General features: G+C 41.7%; 1 protein-coding gene across 8 annotated transcripts in view; it reads right to left on the bottom strand.

Moving 5' to 3' along the window:
- MTCL1 (microtubule crosslinking factor 1) overlaps window positions 1-23,747 on the bottom strand; it is a 104,434-nt gene that overhangs the window by 35,182 nt on the left and 45,505 nt on the right. For 3 of the 8 annotated variants that reach the window (XM_050324346.1, XM_050324290.1, XM_050324319.1), the window contains exons 4-7: window positions 14,879-14,938; window positions 12,738-12,812; window positions 7,629-8,954; window positions 6,527-6,682 (exon numbers count right to left, since the gene is read on the bottom strand). In XM_050324346.1, coding sequence (XP_050180303.1) covers window positions 6,527-6,682; window positions 7,629-8,954; window positions 12,738-12,812; window positions 14,879-14,938 — 1,617 coding nt within the window. The remainder of the gene's footprint in view (window positions 1-6,526; window positions 6,683-7,628; window positions 8,955-12,737; window positions 12,813-14,878; window positions 14,939-23,747) is intronic. The other 5 variants (XM_050324310.1, XM_050324337.1, XM_050324328.1 and 2 more) reach the window with 2 other exon arrangements.

The raw sequence follows: 23,747 nt of genomic DNA, 5'->3' as shown, positions 1-23,747 counted from the left end.
AGAAGGATTTCATAAACCACCTGCAAGGTCATACTCTGCTGAAAACCAAAAGTGGACCTACATACGCTTTTTGGGCACTATCAGTTCCCTCTTCACTTGAGTCATTTATTGACTTGGGCATGTCTGTTTTGTACCTGAGGAAAAGACACTTCCGGCCCTCTGAAAGATACACACAAAGTGACCAAGAGAACATTATCTGCCTTATCAATTTCATCTTACACCATAATGTGTCTGAAGACATTTTGTATTACATAAGGTCAAAACCTGGTCTCACAATTAATTTGAAAAAAAAGTAATTGTGATGGGATTTGGAAGTTTTGCACAATCATTTGTAAATCATTGGTTTAATTCTCTCATCCAACAAATGAAAAATTACTTTAATCAGAAATTTCTGCATTTTTTTATTCTGATCAGGCTTCTTTAGGAATATGGCAAATAAGAACCAATGTACCAGTTAATTCAGGTGTAATTCGCAAAAAAAGTCCATTCCTTCTTTTCATGAATTCAAAATCAGCCAAAATCATGAAAAGTGGATCTGGTGAAGACAGATAAAACATGACAAAGCTTTTCTCTTTGCAATAATCACTGATCTTAATATGCTTCTCCTTACAGTCATACAATTACAGATTTAGATAATTAGGAATGTTGTTGGTCTTGAAGCTGAATAAGAGCAGCAAATGTTACCTGGAAGGTTAGATTTAAATTTTCACTATTCGGCCCACACTTGTGTTTTCTGGTGAAGAATAGTTTGCTAAGAGATAATTTGTTCTGCTTCAAATTAGTATAAATTCAAGTCACATAGTTATGTATATACTGCCAACACCTTATGTTGGCAACATTAAGGCAAGAAAATGATCGATTTATGCAATTGTTTAATAAAAATAGTCCATGCAGAGCCAAGTTTCAGGAAACTTGGGTGCTAGGATTATGTGATAGCTGTTGAAATTACCAAAAAGAGATTAAATTTACCATAAAGCCAGATCGACTATTACGTGCACACTAAGTGCAAATCATTTCACAACTGCTTTGCCTCTGTAAGGACAATACATTTTTGTAAGTGCTACAGCAAACATGTTGAAAAGTTGCTATGAATGCAGAGTGGCACACCTCGTTCCTTCCAGTGAAACCTGAGGACTCTTCAGTCTATAATTATATATAATGTCATTTCTACCAGAAGCTTTGGGATTTGCACTGCTTATATCATGGGAGATAAGGCTGCTTAAGTGCCTAATAGATTGCTGCTAAACATCTGGATTGTGAATGAGGAATATATAGAAATGTATTATGTGATATTTGTGTGTGCAGTACATAATATACCTGATACTCCACTGATGGATGTTTGTATGTTTGTACATGGAAATCACTCCCCTATCATACAATCTGTAGGATGGCACCACTGTGGTTTTGTTTTGTTTTGGAAAGGAACACTGCTACAAAATGGACACAAAAGTTGATAACCTGTTAACTTCCATTCTTTTTTTTCCTTTGTTCTCGTCAAGGAATGCGCTACAAGAGGGACGTAAAACACCAGGAGTGCCAAGGCCACTACACATAGTACTGACACCACAGACGTAAACTCACTACAACGAGACATACAAACACAATATAATGGGAACTATGAGCTACTCTACCACAGCACCACAGAAACAGCTGCACTTCATCCAGAGCTCAACACCAACTAACATTTTCCCATGTATCCCAGTTATTGCATTACCAGATACACTTCCACTCCTGGCCTCCTAGACAGGCACTGCCAAATCCTTCTTCTCAGTTCTTTTATCTCACCTGTTATCACTCCAGAACAAGTTAATCCATGCCGAAGCTTTTGCCCCATGAGGATATGCAGAGAAAAGTCATCCGCACTTGGGGAACGTCACCACTGCTCTCTCACTGCACTGACCCCTTTCTGGCCCTCTCAGAATGCTGACAGCTTTTCAGGTTACTTACCAGCTCACACAATTTCACATTTCTGCCATGACTTGTTTTTACATGATTCCCATCCACCACGATGACTGGGTTTTACTTGCCTGTTTTCTCCGTTTTACCATAGCTAATTACAATCTCAATTTGCCTGCAAACTTAATCAATTTCTATGCAACAACTGTGAACATCAGATTTCATGGAATCTTTCTTTTTAATCTTTTTCTTTTTTTTTTTTTTTTTTTTTTCAGGACTGATCAAACAAAATAAGCCTGAGGAGGCAGGGAAGAATGATAGTCTCCATCATTTGTGTGCAATTCCAAGGAAGTCAAAAGATTAATTTTTATGTTGCTCCCCTAATGCCATGTAATAATGCTTTGATATTTGGACCTTACACTTGACCACATAGTTAAGAAACCGATACTTTGTCACATGGGATAATTGCATGCACCAACCAACCAGATCAGAAAGAAACTTTCAGAGCCCTTTGTAATACTTTTTACATGCAATACACATCTAATTGAATTCTCAGAAACTGCTTCTGAAGATGTACTCTTCTCCTCGTCCCTTGAAAATAGGTGACACATATTCCATTTGCTAGTGTACAATAGGCAGCTGTGTGGTTATTTGTCTGTTGCTTATATAGAAAGTCTCTGAGATTGGGAAAACACAGAACACTTTTCTCAAGTCTTTAAAAATCCATCTCATTGTATGGATAGTATACAAAGTCTCACTGAGTTCAGTTAGGACTCAAATATCCAGATTTACATCATAAAGGGTCTTCTAAGCCATTATATTGTCAACCTTTACAGAATCTTACATAGCAAGAAAGAATACAATACATCAAAGTAAGTTATTCTTGCTGCCCCTAATCTTGGTGGGAACAGCGTCAGTTTATCTTCCTTCTTCCCACAATTTTGCATTGGAGGAACAGTGGACATAAGCCACACCACTTTCTATGTGGTCCTCACTGGTTGTTGTTGGATTGTTTTGGTTTTTTCTCCAGAAGAAAGAAAGGCACAATATGTAAAACATTCACTGTTTCTTTTCTGGGAAAACAAAATCTTTAACCAGAGAAATGGATGTGCAAATTTTCTGCACATGGCTAGGAGCTGCTGCAGAAGCCATCCAGCTGAAAAGCATGAAATTATGAAAATTGAACAGAAGCACCAGTTAAAAAATAGAGCATTCAAAATATAGGCCAAAATTCTCCAGCTATGTCCAAAATGGATCCATACAGAAGTTTTGATTCAAAGCAGGTGGTAAAGTGACTCGAGTCGGTGCACACAACATAGGTATTAACTTAGAGTAATGGAAATGTTTTACATTTCTTATTGGCACGATAAGAAAGAAAATGGATAAATAGGTAAACAATGGCCTAGAAAAAACTATTCTTCTTCACTAAGTGTGAGCTATTCCTATTTCTTTACCAGACTTTATGGAAAACTTGTTTTTTAAGACGTGCTCTCACCTTCTCTAGCTTATCTGCTTTTATTTTTGTTCTCTTCTGGTGACACTTCATTCCTTTTAAGCAAATTCACTTAAGTGGATTTTTTTGCCATAACCTGGGAGTGTCAAAGATTTTGTGGCATTTTTCTACAGAAAAATAACTATGTAAGTCTTTAAAACCAGGTATGAAAATAATCCAAACCTGAAATGCAAAGATGAGTGCTTTTGCCTTTGGTGCTACATACTTACTCAGGTGAAGGCAGAACTGATACCTTCTGAAGGAATGGAGCTAGGAGATACAGCTCCAATTTAGGACACTGGGTATCAAATACTGTAACAAACCACATCTGGTCATTTGAAAGAGTAAAATTTTTCTTCTTCAGAATGTCTTTTTGTTTCTGAATAAATAGGAGCAGACTGCTTAAGGAAGCTGCCTTTTGTTTATGGATATTCCATTGGTAAAATTCACCAGAAGTATTTACCATTTTCCCCACTGGTTCCATAGTGTGTTTGCTCCAAGAAACATTACCTTTTTTAGTTCTTCTGTTTGTTTTAGTAAAGGCAATTCTTACTAGTTCATCTGCTTTTTCTTTGGATGGTAAAGAATCAATTCCCCTTCCCACCATAATGCAGCCCTGCTAAAATCATGAATAATGGATTGAATATCCACCCCAATGGGCTCCAGCCTACCACAACAGCAGCTGAATGGCTTGTTTCAGCAAGAAAACAAAGCCCTGCTCTTAAGGCAATTTCAAGACATAATTTCCCTTGGTCAGGGACTTTAACCAATCTCCTTAACATGCAAATGCATTCTAATAGTACTGTTGCACTAACAACTGCAGTGCAAAGCCCAAACAAAGGCAGATGTTTACAGTTAGGCTACAGGGTAGTTTCAAGCACATGTCTGTCTGCATTTATTGCATTTAATCAAACAATTAGGCTCCCACAATGCTCATTTTTAAAAATAGAAGAAATGGCTAAACGGAAGCTGCCCAGCATTGCTTGTGAAAATTTAGTTTCAAATTCAAACTTGGAAAAAACTAAATTTAAAAAAATGGGTTTGCTTGAAAAAAAAGAGAAAACATTTGCCTCAGTGAAATGAAATGTGTTGTTTTCATGTTGAAAGTCCATACACATTAAGAAGATCATCAATCAGTGTTATCCACTGGCCAGTGTGTATACTTTCACTTCATAAGTAAAGCAGATAAAGACTCATGTGTAACCATACCTGCTGTGGGCATTATAAGGTTTGAGTCTCCATCTGAAATTTCTGTGATAATAAAAAAACCCCTTTGGTATTCCAATAGTAGTTTATTCCTGCCCATTCATCTGGCACAAAAAATTAGTAGCTTGTGGTAGCGCAGGGTATGAAAAAAATATTTTAAAAATTACAATAAATCATGAAATTAAATTGAATAATGAAATTAAAAATGATACCTTACAAAATTATTTTGAGAAACTTTCTGCTTCACTTGGGTTTGACTACTATGGATTTTAAGATTCTATGTTGCTTAAGTAATAGTGATTGAAAAAACACCTTAGTCTTCAACATTGTCTCAAGTAAGGGCCATTTCAAGCCTAGTCTAACCCATATTTTGAGCACATCTGGTCTTAAACTGGCTATTGTCTACCTTCGATTATAATTACTGGCTTGTGCCTTGTCAGGCTATGGTATAAAACTGTCCATCCTCTATTTAAGCACAGTTTGCTGTACATAGTTTGCACATCATCCCATCCTGGGAGAGGAAAAAAAAAAGATATGCCAAAGTTAGACAAATCCCTAATCTTAACAGAGGGCTTACAAATATAGGCTTTAATGTAATAACAAGGCTATTCTAGGATAAAGAGAATTTAAACAGAAATATTGTAAGCATTTGCTGGGATCAGAAAATCTGCCATAACTATTCACCAATATTGATTTCTTATTGCAAAGGGATCCATGCTCAAGAGCAAGATTTCTCTACCTCATCCACCCATTTCACCACTGAGAAAGAATGACTTTACCTTTCACTGAGAGACTTACAGTGTTCTGGGTTTATCAGATATCCTTCCTGGGGTCATTACCACCGTTAAAAGTGAAAAGTTAGAAGAGAAGCTGCTGAGCAAATTCATTATACTAATATTACCAAAACTCTGTGCCATCAGGATACTTTAGACCAAACCAAACCAGGAAAGAATTACCTGTGTTAAGATGAAGAGTCACTCTCCATTTGATATTCAATACAGCATTGTTCTGCTTGGCTACCAGCTGCCCTCAAGTTTTTTCTTCCTACCCCTTCTAGTTCTTGCTATTGCTTACTCACATACCCAGCTATCCCAGGCAGCAGTCCCCCTTTCCCAGACTCATTTAGGGGTTTCAGATATATTAAGTCTTCTGCACATGTCTCTAGAATTAAAAATATATTTAAACTCATCCTTCACTAGAAGCTACTCTAACCATCTCAGTTTCAAGGTGGTTTTGGCTTCCCAGTGGCCAGCAGAAAATTTTTTCAGTGCTCAAAGCCTGGTTTTATGGAGACAGACTAGATTTGTTTTCTTCATGACCAATTGCAATGTCTGGACAATCTATGTTCATGAGAAAGCAGCTAAGGAGATGTTTACTGAGGCAGACATGGCCTCTGCATGATGAAGATTCAAATAAAAACTGATTGATGTTTTGACAAATGGAAAAGAACTCAACAACCCAAACAATGGAGAATATGCTTTAAATAAGCTTTTTTTTTGGAAGCTGCAGGATGGTGTGTTACCTGTTGAGAATCACCATGCATACCAGCATCAAACCCTGTGTTGCGCAGGCTACTGCCAGGCAAAACGCAAAGTAATCTCTATCTGTAGACTTTCCATATTTAAAATATTCACCAAGGTGAAACCTGGAAGCATGATCTAACTTCAGGGATTACAACTTCTTCTGGAGATCTTTCATTTCTATACTCAATTGGAGCTGGCCCCTGAGCTGTGCTTTTACCCTTGGCAAAGCTACTGGGAGCGGGGTGATGACTTCAGAGTCAGAGCCAATTTGCTTCTCTGCAACTACAAGAGGCAAACAAGATCAACCACAAATTTCACAACAGGGGTGCTGAGTTTGGTCTAATTTACTCCCCCAACCTCCTGGCTAAGGCAGCAGGAGGCAGTGAGTAAGAAGGGCTGCTTTGCTGACCTCTAGACTGAAACAGCCCTTGTCTCCTGGCCTGTAGAGTTTAATGTCTCCATCAGCTCTGCGGTGTGGGTCGGTGGTGGCTCGCTGGTGGTGAATCTCTTGCTCCTCTCCACGATCTTGTCTGAGCTGCCACTCCATCTGATCCCTCAGTTTGGACTGTTAGGTGCATGGGCGGTTTATAACAAAAAAACAAAAGGACAGGAGGGAATAAAGAAAACAAAAATGGGTAAGGTAGACGACTGGAAAACTACAAGACAAAGAAAAGCGTGAACAGAAAAAACAACTTAAATACAGTGGCATAAGAAAGTGAAGAGAACAAAACCAAAATGAGGATGAGCAAAATGATGGGCTGAAACATCTGAAAAGCAAAAAAGAGAAAGAGAGGAAAAAAGAATGCAAACACTGGTTATGAGGCGCATGCAATGAGGATGCATGAGTCAAACCAACAGCAAGCATACAAGTCATGAAGGATATGGGACACAAGGCTCTTCCTTCCTTACTTGTGCTGTGCAGAAAAGCCATATCCAGTGTGGCAGTTGTGGCAGTTTAGACATGCGCCCATGGGCAACGCTTTAGGCAAGGCAGTCCTTCGCTGGCTACAGAGCTTCTCACCCGCTGCTCGGTTAGGGGAGTGAGCTGTAAGCAGGCTTTTCAAAACACATCACTTAGAAAACTGCATTTGGATGGGGTTCTTTTGGCAAGGCTTTTGAGAACATGCCTGACCCTTTTTACAAGAAAGCATAGTAAAGACCTCCTCACATTTCTTAGCAAGGCTTCTAATTCATCAGAATTTATTTATTTTTTTAATTAATCTCCTCTTTCATGGGGAAACGCTGTTGTTACAGACAAAAACAAGACAGATCTCTCTAACACCAGTGGATTAGCTTTTTTGCCATGAGGAACCGCCTCTGAATCAAAGGAGTTGTGCAAATAAATAAAAGGAAAAAACTATAAAGTGTTTGTTTAACATTACACACTTCAATACACTGCGGGTCTGAAATCATAACAAAGCAGCTGTGAGGAAAATTAGCTCTAGGGTAGCAATGCCAGAAAGAAAGAGAAACGATAAAACAGAAAGAAGGCAAATAAGAGGCTGACTTACCTGGAAGTCGGTGATTAATTCCTTCCCCAGGTTACCAATGGGAGAGTCTCGGGACATGGATGTCATTGTGGATAGAAAACTGGAAGACTCTGTGAGATGGGGAAGAGGAGAGAGGTCCTCCATCTGCTCCTTAAGTCCCTCTCCAATGTGATCAACCTTCTCCAGGAAGGTCTGCAGCTCCTTCCGGAAAGCTTTCATCCTGGTGTTGACGGCGTCCAGAAGCTCTGGCTCATGCTTATCTTCTCCCCTTTCCTCACCACTTCTGAAATCCTGCTCAGTGGATGGGCTGCTGGTTATGTGCACCTTTGCATCATAAATCAAGCTGTCTGTGTCAGTGATAAGGCGGTCCACCGTCCTTTCAAGCCGCTCAGCCTCACGTTTGATGTTAATTAAAGACTCGGTGTCCTCTTTCACTCTCATGAGCTCGGCGGAGCACAGGTCGCTGACTTCTGATGGCTTCCCACTCCCAAAACCCGATGTCTTCTCATAAACTTCTTCAGAGTCACTCTCACCCCCAATGGGCCCCTCTCTCTTTGGCTGGGGTGGACGACCATCTTCGCTGTCACTCTCTTTTTTCCCGGCATCGCTGTCAGCGTCACTGTCCCTGGGGCTGGAAGTGCGCAGGCCCAGGTGAGAGGCAAGATCGTAGCGCTGGACATTGGACATCAGGACCCTGTTCTCATACTGGAGCTTCATCACTTTCCCGCTCAGCTCATTGATTTGTGACCTGGCCGACTTCAGCTCCTCTTGCAAGGTCCCACCGCACTTGGATGCTGCGTCATCCAACCAGCCAGGCTCCTGGCCTGGCTCAAACTTGAATTTGTTCAGCTCATTCGTTAGCTGCTTGTTGTGATCCTCAATTTCGGAGATTGACCGCCTCAGCAGCTCTGCTTCCTCTTCCACAAACTGCAGGTGCCTGCGCAGCTCTGTGGCCGACTCCACGGAGTCGCCGTAGGGCGAGGTAGGAATGCTTGAAATGTGGTCCCTGCTGAGACACTCTTTTTCATACTGGCACCTCATATCCTCCATCTCAGCTTTAATCCCCCTGTTCTCCACCTCCAGTTCCACTATTTTTCTGCCCAGTATGTTGGCTTCCTCCTCCACCAGCTTCAGACGAAGCTTCAGCTCAGCCTCCCTGGTGCTGGGCGGGCCCCCTGCCTCCCCGGTAGGCAGGGGACTGTCCACATCTCCATAGATGGACTTGTACTTCTGGAGCTCCTGCTCCAGCTCGTCCTTCTCCCTCCCCAGTCTGGCCATCTTCTTACGCATCAGCGCTGCCTCCTCTTTGGCAAACTGGAGCTGGCACTTCAAATCAGCACTGTCCTCCTGCCAAGAATAATCACCCCCCACCCCAAGATTATATTATAATACAAGCAAAATCAGCAGCTGATTTTCCAAAATCTCCACCTCCCCATCCTCTGAGGATATCTGTTAGGTATGCAAACAATACACAGACAGAGCTGCGCACACCACACAGTGGACACATTTCATGGCTTGGTCTTGGTTAAATTGGCAAAGCAACTTGACCAGAGTTAAAGAGGGGGGCAAAAAAAAGTGTGCCTATGCAAGTGTTCAGTGATGCAAGAGTGCCAGTGCAATGTTTTTTCCTCAAATACTGATCAAATTTTGTGGAAAATAAAGATTCAAATGAAAAGGCTCCATGATTTGTTGGCACTTTTTGTCACATTGATGCTTGATGGCACACTTTAGCATCATGAAACAAAGACTGCACAGATGAATTTGCTCATCATAAATCCCAAATTTCAGGTTCCTTCAGATAGAAAGCACAAAAAAGGGTGTGCTAAACTGCATGTCTGCCTTGAAAAGTGAAGACTTTAATTACTATGATCTCATAATGCTGTGAAATAGATGAGTTCCTAACTTGTTTTCCAAATAGGAAGCAACTGTTGTCTCTCTGCTGTTATTATTAGGATGGAGCAGATTGTGATCTCTGTTTCTGGTATGGACAACTGTTCACAAGGGAGATTGGTGAAAACATATGAGAAAGGAAAGAAAAATTCATTAAACCGTGTTTACATTCAAATACATCCCATGTGAAAACCTGCATTTTTCAGGAAGTACCAGGGTATAGAACCGACTGTTTTGTTTTATTTGTGTGTGTTGGGCTTTTAAAAGCACTGCATCTCAACTCAGATGAAAACTCTAGTGTGTATTGTGCTGAAATAAGAGACAAGGTTAAGTAATTTCTAAGCCGATGAACAATTTCTTTGCATGAATCACTTTCATGAATTGTCATGGAGATACAGGCACTTGGCCTTGAAAGAGACACATTTATCAGCATTAGCAGTATAATGGAAGGCAGGCCTTGAAAGAGGATCTCTTGAGACGGTAGATTTTATCATTGTTGGTAGGCCATGTGGACATATGTGCAATTATCTATGGAAACTTCATTTCAGCCCCCGGAGCACTGTTATCTTTCACAAGCACCATTTTGTTATAATTCCTAATAATGGAAACCAAATCCAAAGAAAACATGACTGACTTTAATTGTTCATCCAGATCAGGCTAATGAAAAAAACCAAAGATTACAAAACTCATTGTGGCTCAGCAACCTGAGGAAATTATTTAATTTCTATAGGACACATCCTAGCACATTGGTAACAGTGTCTTCTGTGTTACCAAATCATTTTCATCCCTTTCTATTTAGATATATACTAATTATGTCTTTATTTCAGATATTAATAACTAATAAAAAAAGTAATTGGTTGTATACTTCTGAACTCAGTCAGCTTTCTTATTGATGCTGCTTGCTGCAGGTTGGGACTTTAAAAAAACTGAATAGTAAAAAAGTTAGCTTACATGTTAATAACATATTAGAGGTAAAAAATAGTCAAAGTTTCTGTTAACGCTTGGTTTTCAGTGATAACCAAGAATCAAACACAGCTGCAATCAGCTTAAGGGTTGACTGACTAAAATTGTGGTAATCGTGTTTCTGGCACCAGAAATATGAGTTTTGTACGAATTCAGTCGAGGTGCATATGATTGATTAGAAGTAGAGCCTCTAAAAGATGGGCTTTCTATCTTCTCTATTGTCTCCTTGCATACACGTTCCTCTTTTTCGCACATATATTTGCAAATTGCTTTTCTCTTTGTAACTCAAAAGTGCAAATTAAGTATCAGATTAAAACCTGGCAAAATTCCATGCAGCCTCCACTGGAGTCGCTCTGAATTTTGGTTGCTCTGGCTGAATAAGGCTGTATGATTAAAGCACCATCTTTGGTCAGGGCTGTATAAAATATTACCTCTGTTTTTTCTACCATGGAGAATTGTTTTTTTCCCCACAGCTGTAGGTTTTGCTTTTAGGGAAATACAAAGATCACAAGGAAAGTTACAGCCAGAACAGTGCTGCACGTCAGAGTTCACAGGTGGGGTGATTACTCCTGGTTATTTATTTATGCTTATAGCTAAACTGACATTTTTTCTTATTCTGTTTTTTTAATCCAGCATTCCTTTCCCCCGCTTCTTGTCTGCCTTTGGGTTCAAGTGCCCAGCCTTGAGTGGCACTAGCTGGTGCCTTGCACCTCCCCAGGGAAAGGACAGCCTGCTCGCCCCCCTCTGCCCTGCCTGGGAACACCAGAGGCCAGCTCCTACCCAGGGGTCAGAGGGAGCTCCAGCCAGACACCCACTGCCTTTCAAACAGTATAAATAACAGTCACTGAGTGGCACTTGGGACAACACACTCAGCATTTCTGAAGCTTTTGAAGAAAAGGAAAGGGCTTCAACGAGGTTAGGGTCAGGGCCCCAATGTTTTTGCTTGGCATCACTGCATGACTCAATGCATTTGTGGAGTTAGCATGTTATTATAGCAGGACAAAGCTACTGTTATCTTCTTTAACAGCATTACTTTATTGCCAGGTTTTGTCTCAGTAAAATTTTTTTGGGGGGAATAAAAGAATCAAATTTGTAAGTTTTGTTTTTTGCAAGTGCTGAAAGAAACAAGTTTTTTCTTTACACAAATACAAGCCTCACACAAAACAACAAAGCTGATGAATGTTAATTTTGCCTACTAAATATGGATCCCATCTGGAAAGGTGAGAAAGCTCTAGATATTCCCCACTTCCCTGCCAGGAACATGACTACTGAAAATCCCATTCCCTGGACAGCTTTTTTCCAAAGGAAAAGAATGGTCAGGAGAGATTTATCAGCCGGATCTAAACATGCCAGAAGAGTAGGACTCCAACCTTCATGCATCTGTCCCTTGGAAACTTTGTGTACAGAAATATCAGTGATTTCTTGATCAGTTGAAATCAAGTAGAAACAGTGAGACGGTGAGATATCCACACAGGCAAGCAGAGTTTTGACACATAAGGTAAACTAAGGAGAGGCCAAATCACCAAAATTGAAAACAGTTCATGAGATAAGTTTGTAATAGTTCATAAGACAAGTTATATCACGGATGAAAAGAAAGGAAAAAAATTTAAAAAGAGAATAGCCTTTCCATCTTTTTGAAGAAACAAAAGGCTGAAATCCCAGAGGCTGAATCTGGACTATGGCCTCCTGACTGTATTAAACACCTGGTACGTGGGTGCTTTCCTAAAAGGTGTACATAGGACCCATCATATAAAAGGAAAAGAAGGAACAGTAGTGTAAAAATGTTCCATCAATCATGGTGCTCGTCACAGACTTTAAGATATCACTGAGGATAGATGGGAGTTAATGATTACTGATAGTGATTATTTGCATGCAATTGCACCGTGGCTGTGCATGGCGCTTCAGAAGAATGTTAATGGGAAAAAAAGCAGAAAGAAAAAACCCAGATCCCTCCCTACGGAGTCTGCAGTCTAATTTAGACAAATGCAGAAAGTGGAGATAAAGAAATGAAACATATAAGAAATAAATTAACTTAATTATGCAATGTAAATGACGGGATGAGAATGAAGAGCTGATCAAAAATTCCTCAATATGATATTTCTTTTCTGCCAGGAAGACACAAAGCTAGATAGAGGTCAACGCCGTCTCCTCTGCCACCACCACCAGCTCAAGGGAACTGCCAGGCAGAAGATGGTTAAGCGGTTTTGGGGTTGCAAGTCTGACGACAGGGCAGTACGACCAGCACCCAAGCATCTGGCTGAGTGCCAGCACTCCTACCTTGCGCTGGAGAACCACTTTTCTTTGTGTTTTGCCTGGTGCCTGGTATTTTCCAAGAGGCTCCGTTTTGCAATTCTGCTGAATAAAAACTTTTTTTCTTCAATACTGCTAGAGGTGAGTTAGTGCTACCATGAATTCTGCTTTTACACGACTTCAAGACAATCAGCCTCATGTGTATTATTTACCTGGTGTGCCCTGCAGTGGGTGCAATGTTCCAGCTAATTTTCACGAAGAGCTCTCAGCAAGTAAAAACCCAGGTCTTGCCATATGCTATACATACCTCTAAGTGTGTGGATGCATAGAATCTAAGTTTGTGGTTGCTTCTCACTCACAAAACATATAATGGGTATTTGAACTAACTCTACGTACTTAGGATGGCCGTCCCTCAAGAACAACATTTTGATCCTCCTGGGCTGTATCTGTACCAACCCTCTTGGGCTATGCCCCCGGACCCAGTGGTTGTTTGACCAGGTCGGGTACTTGCTGTGGTGCACACTAGAATATACCTCTGACTGGATATCTGGGTTTGAAGAAGGCTCTGGGTAACACCCTAGAACTGGGAGATAGCTAGGACACGTACCTGTAGTCTGGGCCATGTCATTATATAAGATTGTTTCTCAGTCTTTCCTACACTAAAGAATTGGTGAAGATAACTGAGTGGCCACCTTGCAGAGTGCTGACGTAATGGTTTTCATTTCCAAGCCCAAATCCTTTCCTTGCATGAGTTACTATGTGTGTGTGTGCACAGCATGCAAGTTCTTCTCCCCATGTGGCTTCTGGGGTCACTTCCCCACATTGCAAGTGGTGCTGAGCTTACTCTTGGTTACTCAGTTAATTTTGGGAAGTCCTTTTTAAGGCTTTCCCAGGCAAACTACAACTACTCTTAATGCCTGGATTTGGGCAGATGAAACAAGCACAAGAATCCATTTCCTTCGCATAGCAATGTATTTCCAGGAATGAGGAAAGGAAAGACAGTGCTTCCCACAAACTCCAGTGGACACAATCGTGCCTTCAAGTAGCTTCACCTGTAATCTGTATGTGTGCGGGTACGTGTATATATTTCATCATGTATTTTATAGACCTGCAGAAAAAATGAACTCTCTGACCTGACTGATGACTTAACTAATTCCCCATGGCAGGCACTGCAGGAAGAAAGCCCAGTGCCCCATTTTAAGATCTGATTAAGCCACGTTTGAATCATCTTGGCAGGGACACTCAGTCTGCCTCGTCCCAGGAATGCAGGCTGAAGCCCTCTGGCCACCACAATTCCTCACTCTACCCACTCAGCTGCCTGTCCTACCCCCTCAAGTTCAATGTATTGTAGTTATTTATCGTGGTTATTATTATAAATCAATGGATTTTAAGGCCAGACAACCCATAGGTCTTGGCTGCATACACTAATCCTGCCAAGGGGGCAGCAGGGGAAGTGCATCCTTTCCCTAATGAAGGCACGATGTCACTCTTGGCTCCTTTCCCAGCGAGGTGAAATACTATCCCCATCTCTCTGGCTATAAACAGAAACTGCACGGGTGCTGGGAAAAGCTTTAAGTCCTACAGTCAGCACAAAAAGCAGAGGAAACAGGGCAGACCGCTTCCCTGAGAGGGATCAACCTACGTGATTTCAATAAAACCAGTGTCCAAAGGGAGATTGAGTGGGTAGCTTAGGCTCTGTGTTGTATCTCAGACTGGGGAGCACAGGTTCACGTTCTGCCCCCCTGACACCAGAGAGATCAGACTCTGGGCTGCGACACAAGAGCTCGCGAGGTGTCGTTGCAGTGTGCAAACTGCATTCCCTGCCAAGACACTCATTAGCACAAACTCTTTGGCACTGTGTATAAATTTAGTTAGTCCCTAAGCTGTGATCCAATTACTTTGTGAGGAAAGGTTATTTTCTCTTCTTGTAGAAAACCTGCAGCCTGAATCTGTGGGATACAAGCACAATGAGCCCGAGAAGCTGCACAGTTTAGAGACTACACTTGTGTCCTAAATTGCTTCTACATTATCTTTGGGAGGTCTCAGTAGATTAAGGCCTAATTGCACTCTAGGTAATATGCCTGATGGCCCTGTCAAAACCCATAGAAAGAAATTCTGAGTTTTAGCATGTGATTTTGCTCAAAGGTGCATGTTCATGAAAACCATACCTGAGTAAATGTCTTTTTTTCTTTGTGGATTTCTCTGCTGCCTCTTCTCTTCAGGGAACTCTGCAACAGAAGCAATGTTGAGTTATTGATAAGCTAAACACAAAACCTGCAAGTTTGGTACGGCTCACCACTATACAATCAATTTAGGAGAAAGAAAGAATATTCTCCTGAGCAACTGGGGATTTCATTTTTCATAGTAATTGTTTAAAAAAACCAAGTTGATCAGGTCCTTGTCAGTGAATTTTTCAATGTACAAAATTTCCTACCAAAACAAGGAATAAAATTAGTTAAAACTTCACAGAGCGGGGACACTCCCCACCTCTCTCTTTTCTTCTATGGACCATCCCAATTTTTGGCAAAACTTCCTTTCTGAATGGGGCAATGATTCATGTTTGATTAATCCAGGGCAGAAATCCAAGAATCTTACTCACAGTGGATGTGAAACACATTGTGGAAACCTCAGAGAAAAACAACCCCCCCAAAAAAATAGGCAAGGACATTCATGTCTAAGCTATGTGGTGTGACATAATTGGTCACAATTAACTTGTGCTAGCAAACATACTGAGGAGCCCAGATAAAGACCAGGTAACTCTCTGGGTATCTCTGAATTTACTTTATAAATCATATTTTATTGGCTTTGCAAATCCTTATATCCCTTTGTAAGAAAGTTTTTTGAGATGTGGAAATGATGTCATCACCACTGCTTCATTTTCAGAAACTTCTCAGCAACCAAATGGAAAAGCACGGTTTTCCTGAGAAGTGAGAGGTGGAGCACCATCAGCACATTATCAGTGTTTGCACTGACTTGTGTCTCAGGACCAATGTTCAAACCAGTGTGAGCTGGGCCTGTTTAGAAAAAGCATAAATTTGACACTTTCCATACTGAGGTATCAGAGGGGATCAATAGGGATTTGGTAAAAATTTAGCCCAGTGGGTTAAATCCCCGTCTCTGTAACCCAGTCTAACCCAATAATGCAAAACATGAGCCCAGTGAAGAGGAAGTGAAAGGAGGGAGAGGCATCCTGTTAATTGGCTAAGCCCAGTCTTGTGCCCAACCATCAGCTGGCAGAAAACATGATGTGAGCTCGGGGACTGGCACACACAGCCCATGCAAACCCTAACCAAAACCTTTCCTTGGCCTTGTGGTTTCTGACAGTTAAGCTATGCAGCTACTGCACATTATAATTACTGCACACGAAGACAAATCTCTCCTTCTGCTCTTTGTTATACATAGTTAAGTAGTTAAAACCCATTCATACACAGCACCATATGCCCAAGACATACTACAGTTTATTTTTGCTAATCTGCTCTCTGCTATAATCTAGTGATTTCCTATAATTAATGAAGCTGAGTAAGAGAAATGTCCTTTTCTGGATACTGAAACAGTTTAATAAAAAAAGACTTTAAACACTAAAATCATTGTATGAAAACCTGTTACACAAGCTTAGCTAGGATAAACAGTTATTGTTTTTGTTTGTTTGTTTGTGTTTTGTTTGTGTTTTTTGTTGTTGGTTTTTTTAAATTTTTATTTATTTTTATTTTTATGTGGTATTCTGGAAGCAGATATGTAACTGAAAGCAATTACTAGCCCTGGCATGCAACACGCATGGTTATGGCTGAAGAGATGAGGGGCATAGCCCTTGTCCTCACGCTCACTTCTTTTCTGTGTGACTTCAAGCAAGAGCAGCTTGAGTGAAATGAGGTTGTTTGGATACTGCATTTAATTTGTAAGCCCGTAGAGTCAGGGGTGAGGCTACCAGTTTCTGTGGGTAACTGCATGCACAATTGTAGTAAACAGCTACTAATCCTGCTAGAAGTGAAAAACCTTGTGCCAAATGCTAAAAACCTCTTGCTCTTAGGTATAGGTAGAAGATTACACTTAAACACATCCAGCTTTAGAAGCTAAGGAATATAAACACATGGGCTATGGTGTGCAAGAGAAAGCAATAAAGCCTTTGCTGTGTTGTACAGGATAAATAAGGGGAAGGGAATTGAAATTTAGGTAGATGACATGGCTGAGAAATGGATAGGTAGTGCTCTGGCTTTGGAAACTATAAACTCTACTCATCACCGAAACAATGAATTCACAGAGCCAGACTAACAAGTCTGTAACATAGTGCCCTAGATGAGGTTTTGCTTTAAGTATTTTCACACTGTCCCATTTGGATTTGCGTAAGAACAACCTTGTGATCAGTGCTCAAGTGGGAGACTGCTTTGCATTTCCATAAGGCAGAGACAACCTTAGGCTGAGTCTGTCCTCAGTGTAAGAAAAAGAATGACATAAGAAAAAGAATGGACTATTTACCTCTGGGAATTACCAGTGGATTACAGGCAGAAACTTCCCTCCCATGTGTCAGTGGAGGACTAGAAACACAAGCATGGCAACAAGGGACTGCCTGGCCTGAATCCCCTAACCCAATATGAAAGCAAGGCAAGATCTCCTTTTCACCACCATGGGACCAGGCTGCATGTGTGTATGAAACAGTAACCGATACAGCTGCGATTTTAGCTGGACTAAGGGCAGAGGCTGCTGCAGCAAAAAGAAGTAGGTGGAACGCACTACAAACTTAAATTATTTAAAATGCAAAATGGTCCAATAAATGAGCATTTCTCTTTGATGTACAGGAGACTGGCATCAGAAGCTGATATGAATTAATGCTAGAAGGAACATTTCTATACTACTTTTTATACTCAAGAGACCAACCAGGGTTTGTCATCTACCAAGAAGTGTTTCAGTGACGGTTAAACAAGATTTTTTTAGTCCTTTGGTTAACACAGTTTCTTAGGGAAGTGGTCATTTGCCAGACATCTTCTCCCTCTACCTCTTGGCTACCAAGGAGAGCTAATATATGAGGGCCCAGTATTTTAAAAGTTAAACTTCCCAAAAGATTATTGGATGTAGCAACTACAGTACTAATAGAAGGAAGAAACACAATTATATTCACTTTCCATAGAAGCCTAGCATGGACAGGAAGAGGTATTTTGTGCCTTTTCGTGAATTCCATTTTTAACAGGTCAAAGAAGAGTCGTGTGAACTGAGCAGTGAAAGCAAGACTACCCACTCCAGCAAGCAGGAATCAGTGCACTGGAACTAAGAGGTTGAGCAAAACATGGGAATAAAGTTTGAGTTAAGAGCAGTCCTACATGTAAACACATGACGGGCCCCAAGTTTTCTTATTGAAGCAAGTGCTGAGCAGGATGAGAACCGAGCTGTGAACAGGTGTCAGTAGAGAAGGACTTTGAAAATGAGGGAACCAAGAGGCCCTAAGAGCTGCCAGCCTGTCGCTTTATTCACTGCTGCTGAGAGGAGCAAGTAATTTCGGGCACAGTCTGGCACCTGCAGGCAAGCATGGGCTTGCTGTCATAAGCGCATCAAACTGAATCTGCAAAATCAAGTAGTCGGTCACTGACGTGACAATGTCTGCAACTTAAAAACAGAGAGGCTGGCTTGGAAAGTCCAGCCCTGAAGGCAATTTCTATCACTGTGACGTGTGAGGAATTATGCACAAGCATCACTGGGGCTTATGAGCTGTATAAATAATGTTCCATGCCAGCGATGGCTTGCTACCGATTGCTTTGAAATGGATAATCACGATTTTCATTTGCACTCATTAGAAAATACAGCCTGTGAGGTATCTGACAGTACTTAAAAAGAAAAATATGCACAAGTGACCAAATCCACTTGCTCTAACTCCAGCAGTAGGTGAAGCAGAATGCTTGCAGATTACCAGTAACTGCAAGGCTAACAGCTTCAGAGCTGCACATTAGCTTTTCATAATAAGAGCCAAATTCTTGCTAGCTGTTGAGCCCTCTCATGTTCAAGAACGAACAAAACATCCAGAGAGACATAATCTCTGTCCCACAGAATGTGACTCATTGGGAGATCTTGCCAATGGACCAATTCTTTCATAGTGGTTACTCTCCAAGAAACACCAGTGATTTAAATGAAGGTAATTCTGCTTGGCATCTATGTGAATCGGAAGAAAACTAGATCCTCTTGTTAACAGGTGGTTAGAAGGTGGATTTATCCCCAAGTGATGTAAACCAGTGTTTGTTCACTGCACCACTAATCACTGCTCAGGAACGCTTCACTGCAAGTGTTTTCCAGGCACTGCGTAGGACCGCCTAAGAAGATTATGGCAGGAGGTGCAAAAAGCTAGGGATCTCTGTGTTCCTTCTCCAGCAAACCCCCTCCACACAAATGCAGCCCTGCTGGTCACTCCAGGCAGTTTCCCTCTCAGTTTCTTGCAGCTTTGGACTTGCCAGACCCTGATATCCAGGGGGTGCATGATTCCCTTTCATCTTACCGCTTCAGACCTATCCTTGCTTGTCCAGTCTGGTAGATAAAGAAACAACACTTTGTGCAGAGCTCTGGAACTCTTAACTCACTAATGAATAAAACCTTCTAAGAAAAGAACACTGAAATAACTTCACCAGGACCTCTTTCTTTAGGAGGGGTAGATTTCAGCTATCACACTGCAGCTGTTCGGTACTGTTACCTGCCCACCTGGTGAAAAGGAAGCATTTCCAATTTCTGTAGCAACATCCCTCTTTTAGGTAGGACAGGGTGGCTTTCCATTCTTCCTTAAGGCTTCTCACTCTCAAGTATTCAACTGAAGTTTTGTTCTGCTGCCATCCCATGCATCTGTATTACAATGGCTGTGCAGTGAAATTACGGTGCCAGCTTTCTCTTTGTGAACTCTTGTATGTATCTATGGGGTGGTTAACGGAACTGGAAAATACAATGACATTCTAATTGCTTTTCAATTGCTGTAGGCCCTTGAAAAAGATATCTCACCAAGCCCCGATAAAGCTGGGCTTGACGCAAGTGATCTATATCTCCATTCATTCCCATGTGTGTTTCATTTACTAGAAAACCCTAAATACTGTGATATTCATCATTCACATGATCTAGCAAAGCAAGTTATGTTTGAAATATCATAAGCATTGCAGTTCAGGATAAAAGCTATCCCTTGAGTAAAAAAGCAGCAAAGCACACTAGCTTTCAGCACCAGCTTAAATTTCCCTAACACTGCATTACTCTATTGTACTAAGCTTATGAATAGGGGCTTTGGAGGAGCCTCTTTCTTTTGCCTCTTACTACAAATACACCACACTGTCTGTCTCCTGTGGCTTCCTGATGCCCTTTGCATGTGGACCGATATCACTGTCGTGATATTAGCTGGCTTGTTGTTTACAAATAATGTGGTGTGACAGGTCTGGGATCATGCTGCAGAGAGGGAAGCAGCAGGGTTGCACCTGCTGTCTGAAGTCCTGGAAGGTTAGACAGCAGCTCTCAGGAGGATGGGAGACAGCTGGGCTAGCTCTGTGTTCAGCTCACTGCACACCATTTCACTCAGTATTTAGTCAGTGGAGACTGACATGGGGACCTGAAACCAATATAATAATTCTTATTAATATAATAATTACTTAGCAATAATTGGGAAAGGATATAGCCCAGTGATGTAATAATTGTTATCAATATAATAAAATAAATCCTGCAACAGAGAGCTAAAATCGTAACCACTAACATGTGTATCACTATTTTATAGAGTTCTGCCCACTTTTCTTAATAACTTCTTAAATTCATCACAATATATTTTAAAAGTTCCTGCCCCATTTTGTTAAGAAATAAAATACTCAAATTACATCACATTTGTCATAATACATAAAGAAAATTATAATACCCTGAGACCAGACTTTCTTTTTTTGGGGGGGATCCTAGTTCAGTTGAAGAAAACCAGAAAGAAGCCAGGTAAATCATTGCAGACAGCACTCCTTCTTCCCCTCCTGCTACAGTAGTGCTGAGACGCTGATGTGCCAGGAGCAAACACACCCCTCCAAGCTAGTCCCTCATCCATTTGCGCCGGTATTAAATGTGAGTTTCACACACTGTGCCCGTTCCTTAACCCCACACCACAGGCACGTGTGCTAATCCTCTGCCTGGGCACCACCTTGCTTCCAGCCACTGCCACCACATCCCTCATGATCCTGCCAGAGGCAGCCACACTGAACACATCAAGGGGTTGCTGCCAGGCCTCTGCCGCTCCATCTCCCACCATATTACGCCTGTAATGCCCACGGTAACTGTGGTTGGGACCAGCCGCCCCCTCCTCCCTACCAGTGCAGGAGGTAGGAGCAGCTCCCCAAATTCCCCTGCATCAGCAGTCATCAAGCACCAGCCCCCTCCTGCTCCTTTCAAATGGGCCAGGAGCCATGTCAGCCTGCATCCCTTTGGGAAAGAGCCTGTTGAAGAGTAGGGTTTAATCCGAGTGGTATGTGCTGCGCTGACACTGCCTGAGCCCTCTAATTACCTCATTAGTGTCATATTGTAGCAGACAGCCTGTGAAAAATGTACTATGTACACACAGAAGCAGACCTGTCCTGAAACAGTTTGCCAACGGGAAGAGTCCTCATTGCAGGCCACAAAACTCTACGGAATGATGGAATGATACCCGCCTGGTGCTCATAGCACAGCCCACACTTCAGCATACCGAGAGAGAAATAGTGTCCCTCTCGGGGAGGGCAGGCACCCAGCCCTACAGCCAGCAGTGCTGGTTGGGGCTCTCTTTGCCACCTCTCAGGGCAAAACAGGGGTTGCAAAACTCCCGGAGAAGACAAAACAACTTGCACAACCTTTTTTTTAAGACTGTTTTTTTTTTCCTTTTTATGACTCTTACTGCAGCAGCCTGGGCAAACGAGACAACTGCTACAAAAAGCAGCCTTTAACATACTTGTCCTGCCATCCACCATCCACCTTGCACTAGCTTGGCATCATCTGCACCACCCAATGGCTGAAAACAGAGGTCAACTGCCCTTGCCTCTTCTTCTCCATGAAAATACTCCTTAAAACCCAGCCTCTTCTGAGAGACTGCAGCAAACACACTGCTGTCATGTCATAGGCCTCTCAGCTGGGGAGCAGCCAGCTAAGGCTGGCTTTATGGAATGGGACTGCAGGCCAGCTAGTGCTCAGAGAGGGGATTGGGAGTTTGCATTCCCAAAGGAACACAATATGAGAGCATTTATTGCTGATCACTGCACACCCAGCCTGACATTTCCTGTAGCACAATCTATTACAGGCATAAATATTGTTTTTTTCCCAGAAGAAGATTAAGAAGGCAGTATATGCACAGGGAATAGACACCTGCTGTCCAATTGCAGAGGCAGAGTCTGCTAATTCTCTGCCACCAAGACTTTTTAGAAAGCGCTATTACATAACTGGCAGTCCCAATATCAGCACAGCCTTCAGAGCACTGGAGAAACAAACTGGAGAGTTTGACAGTGATGGGACAAAGCAGAGTTAGACATAATTTGGACAGTGCTAGTAAAGGCGAGGAAGGGAGCTGAGCAAAGTTCCAAGCCCATATTAGGTCAGGAGGTTACTGCAACCATTTACAGAACTGGGAGAGGGAGAAAACACAGCTCTGCGATCTCTGTAGTGTTTCATATATAGATGTGAAGAGAAAATCTCACAGCATCTGGAAAGAAGAATATTTTTTGAAATCTTTTTGCAGAGAAGGATATTCAGAGAAGTGGAACATCTGTGCATTCCACATTAATAGATCAACAGCCACAGGATTGTTCTTCACATTGGGGATGGAAAGAAAGATTTTCCTTGAGCAGACAACTACAAGCATATTCAATCTCCCCTGGATTAGAGTAACTTGCTGTTTCTATAAAGTATTAAATGAAATTCTAAAGAAGCGGAGAGATTAAAGGCCAACTTTAATGATTCCCAATGAAAATGTCCCAGATAGTCCATAATCCGCCGTTGCCTATACTATTATTTCACAATTTTAAGGACACTGCACTCTGAAAAAGGGGTTTATAAAAATAGAGCAAGAAGACAGAAAATTCACAGTTCAGTAGCTGGTGACATGTTCGAACCTCAGATAGCTTTTACATGTGACACACTTTCCTATACATCATTCAATGCACACAACCATTTGCTGTCAAGCAATGGGTCACTCCCAAGACATCCATATTCAGTAAGCCACTGGAGTCACAGTTCAAGCACAAATGAAGTTAGTTCTGCCACAATGAACAAGACCATCAATTATCGAAATGAAATTCAAGCCAGAGTGTAGCAACTGTAATTAAGAAACAGTGAAGCCAGGGCAGGCACAGGTGATGAGAAGGGGATAGAACTCCTGCAAGATGCCAGTGCAATGTCCACCCTCTCTCCGAACACATTCTGTGAAGCAAGAATTCCCCTCATGGGAGAAAAGTGCTTGGCTACCTACAAGCCAAATTGCAGCTGGAAATGACCGGAAGGCACAGAAACCTTTAGGAGAGTTTCAAAATCCACATTTCCTTAGCAAAGGAATCAGTCTACAAAGACATTTCAGCATCAACCCTGCAAATATCAAATGAAAAACTCTACATGATGGGTATAGCTTCATAAAGATGAGCTTAGAAAGCTGTATGACAAGCCCAAGTGGTAACACAGTGGTTTAAACATTAAAACATCAAAAATGCACAGAAAAATTATAAAGATTCCACAAATGCTAACAGCAAAATATTCCAGTGCAAGGTATGTTTCTGAGGAGACCCTAATCTGAGCAGGTATTTGGGATATCCTTAACTGTTTTGCCTGCTCCTCAGTCTGGACTGTGACTGACTGGGAATCCCTTCTGATTGTTTGTGGGGAGCTGAGGTGACTCAGTAAGTGTGCAGGGGCTGCACTCTCCCACGCTACTGCTGCTTTGAAGCCCAAAACAAGCTGCCTCAGCTCCTTGCTGGGATTCGTGGTCACTGCCTCTGGATACAGAGGAATGCTCCGACTCAGAGGGGAAAAGTACAAAATGGAAGACAATATGTGCATTACTGGATTTTTATGTGGGGAAGGGAGACCAGGCAGAAGGTCTCC

The sequence above is a fragment of the Myiozetetes cayanensis genome, unplaced genomic scaffold (assembly GCF_022539395.1).
Source record: "Myiozetetes cayanensis isolate MyiCay16 unplaced genomic scaffold, myiCay2020 scf1, whole genome shotgun sequence".
In the NCBI taxonomy this organism is placed as follows: Eukaryota; Metazoa; Chordata; class Aves; order Passeriformes; family Tyrannidae; genus Myiozetetes; species Myiozetetes cayanensis.
The sequence above is the reverse complement of the archived record's forward strand: the minus strand, read 5'-3'. Positions and strand labels throughout refer to the sequence as shown.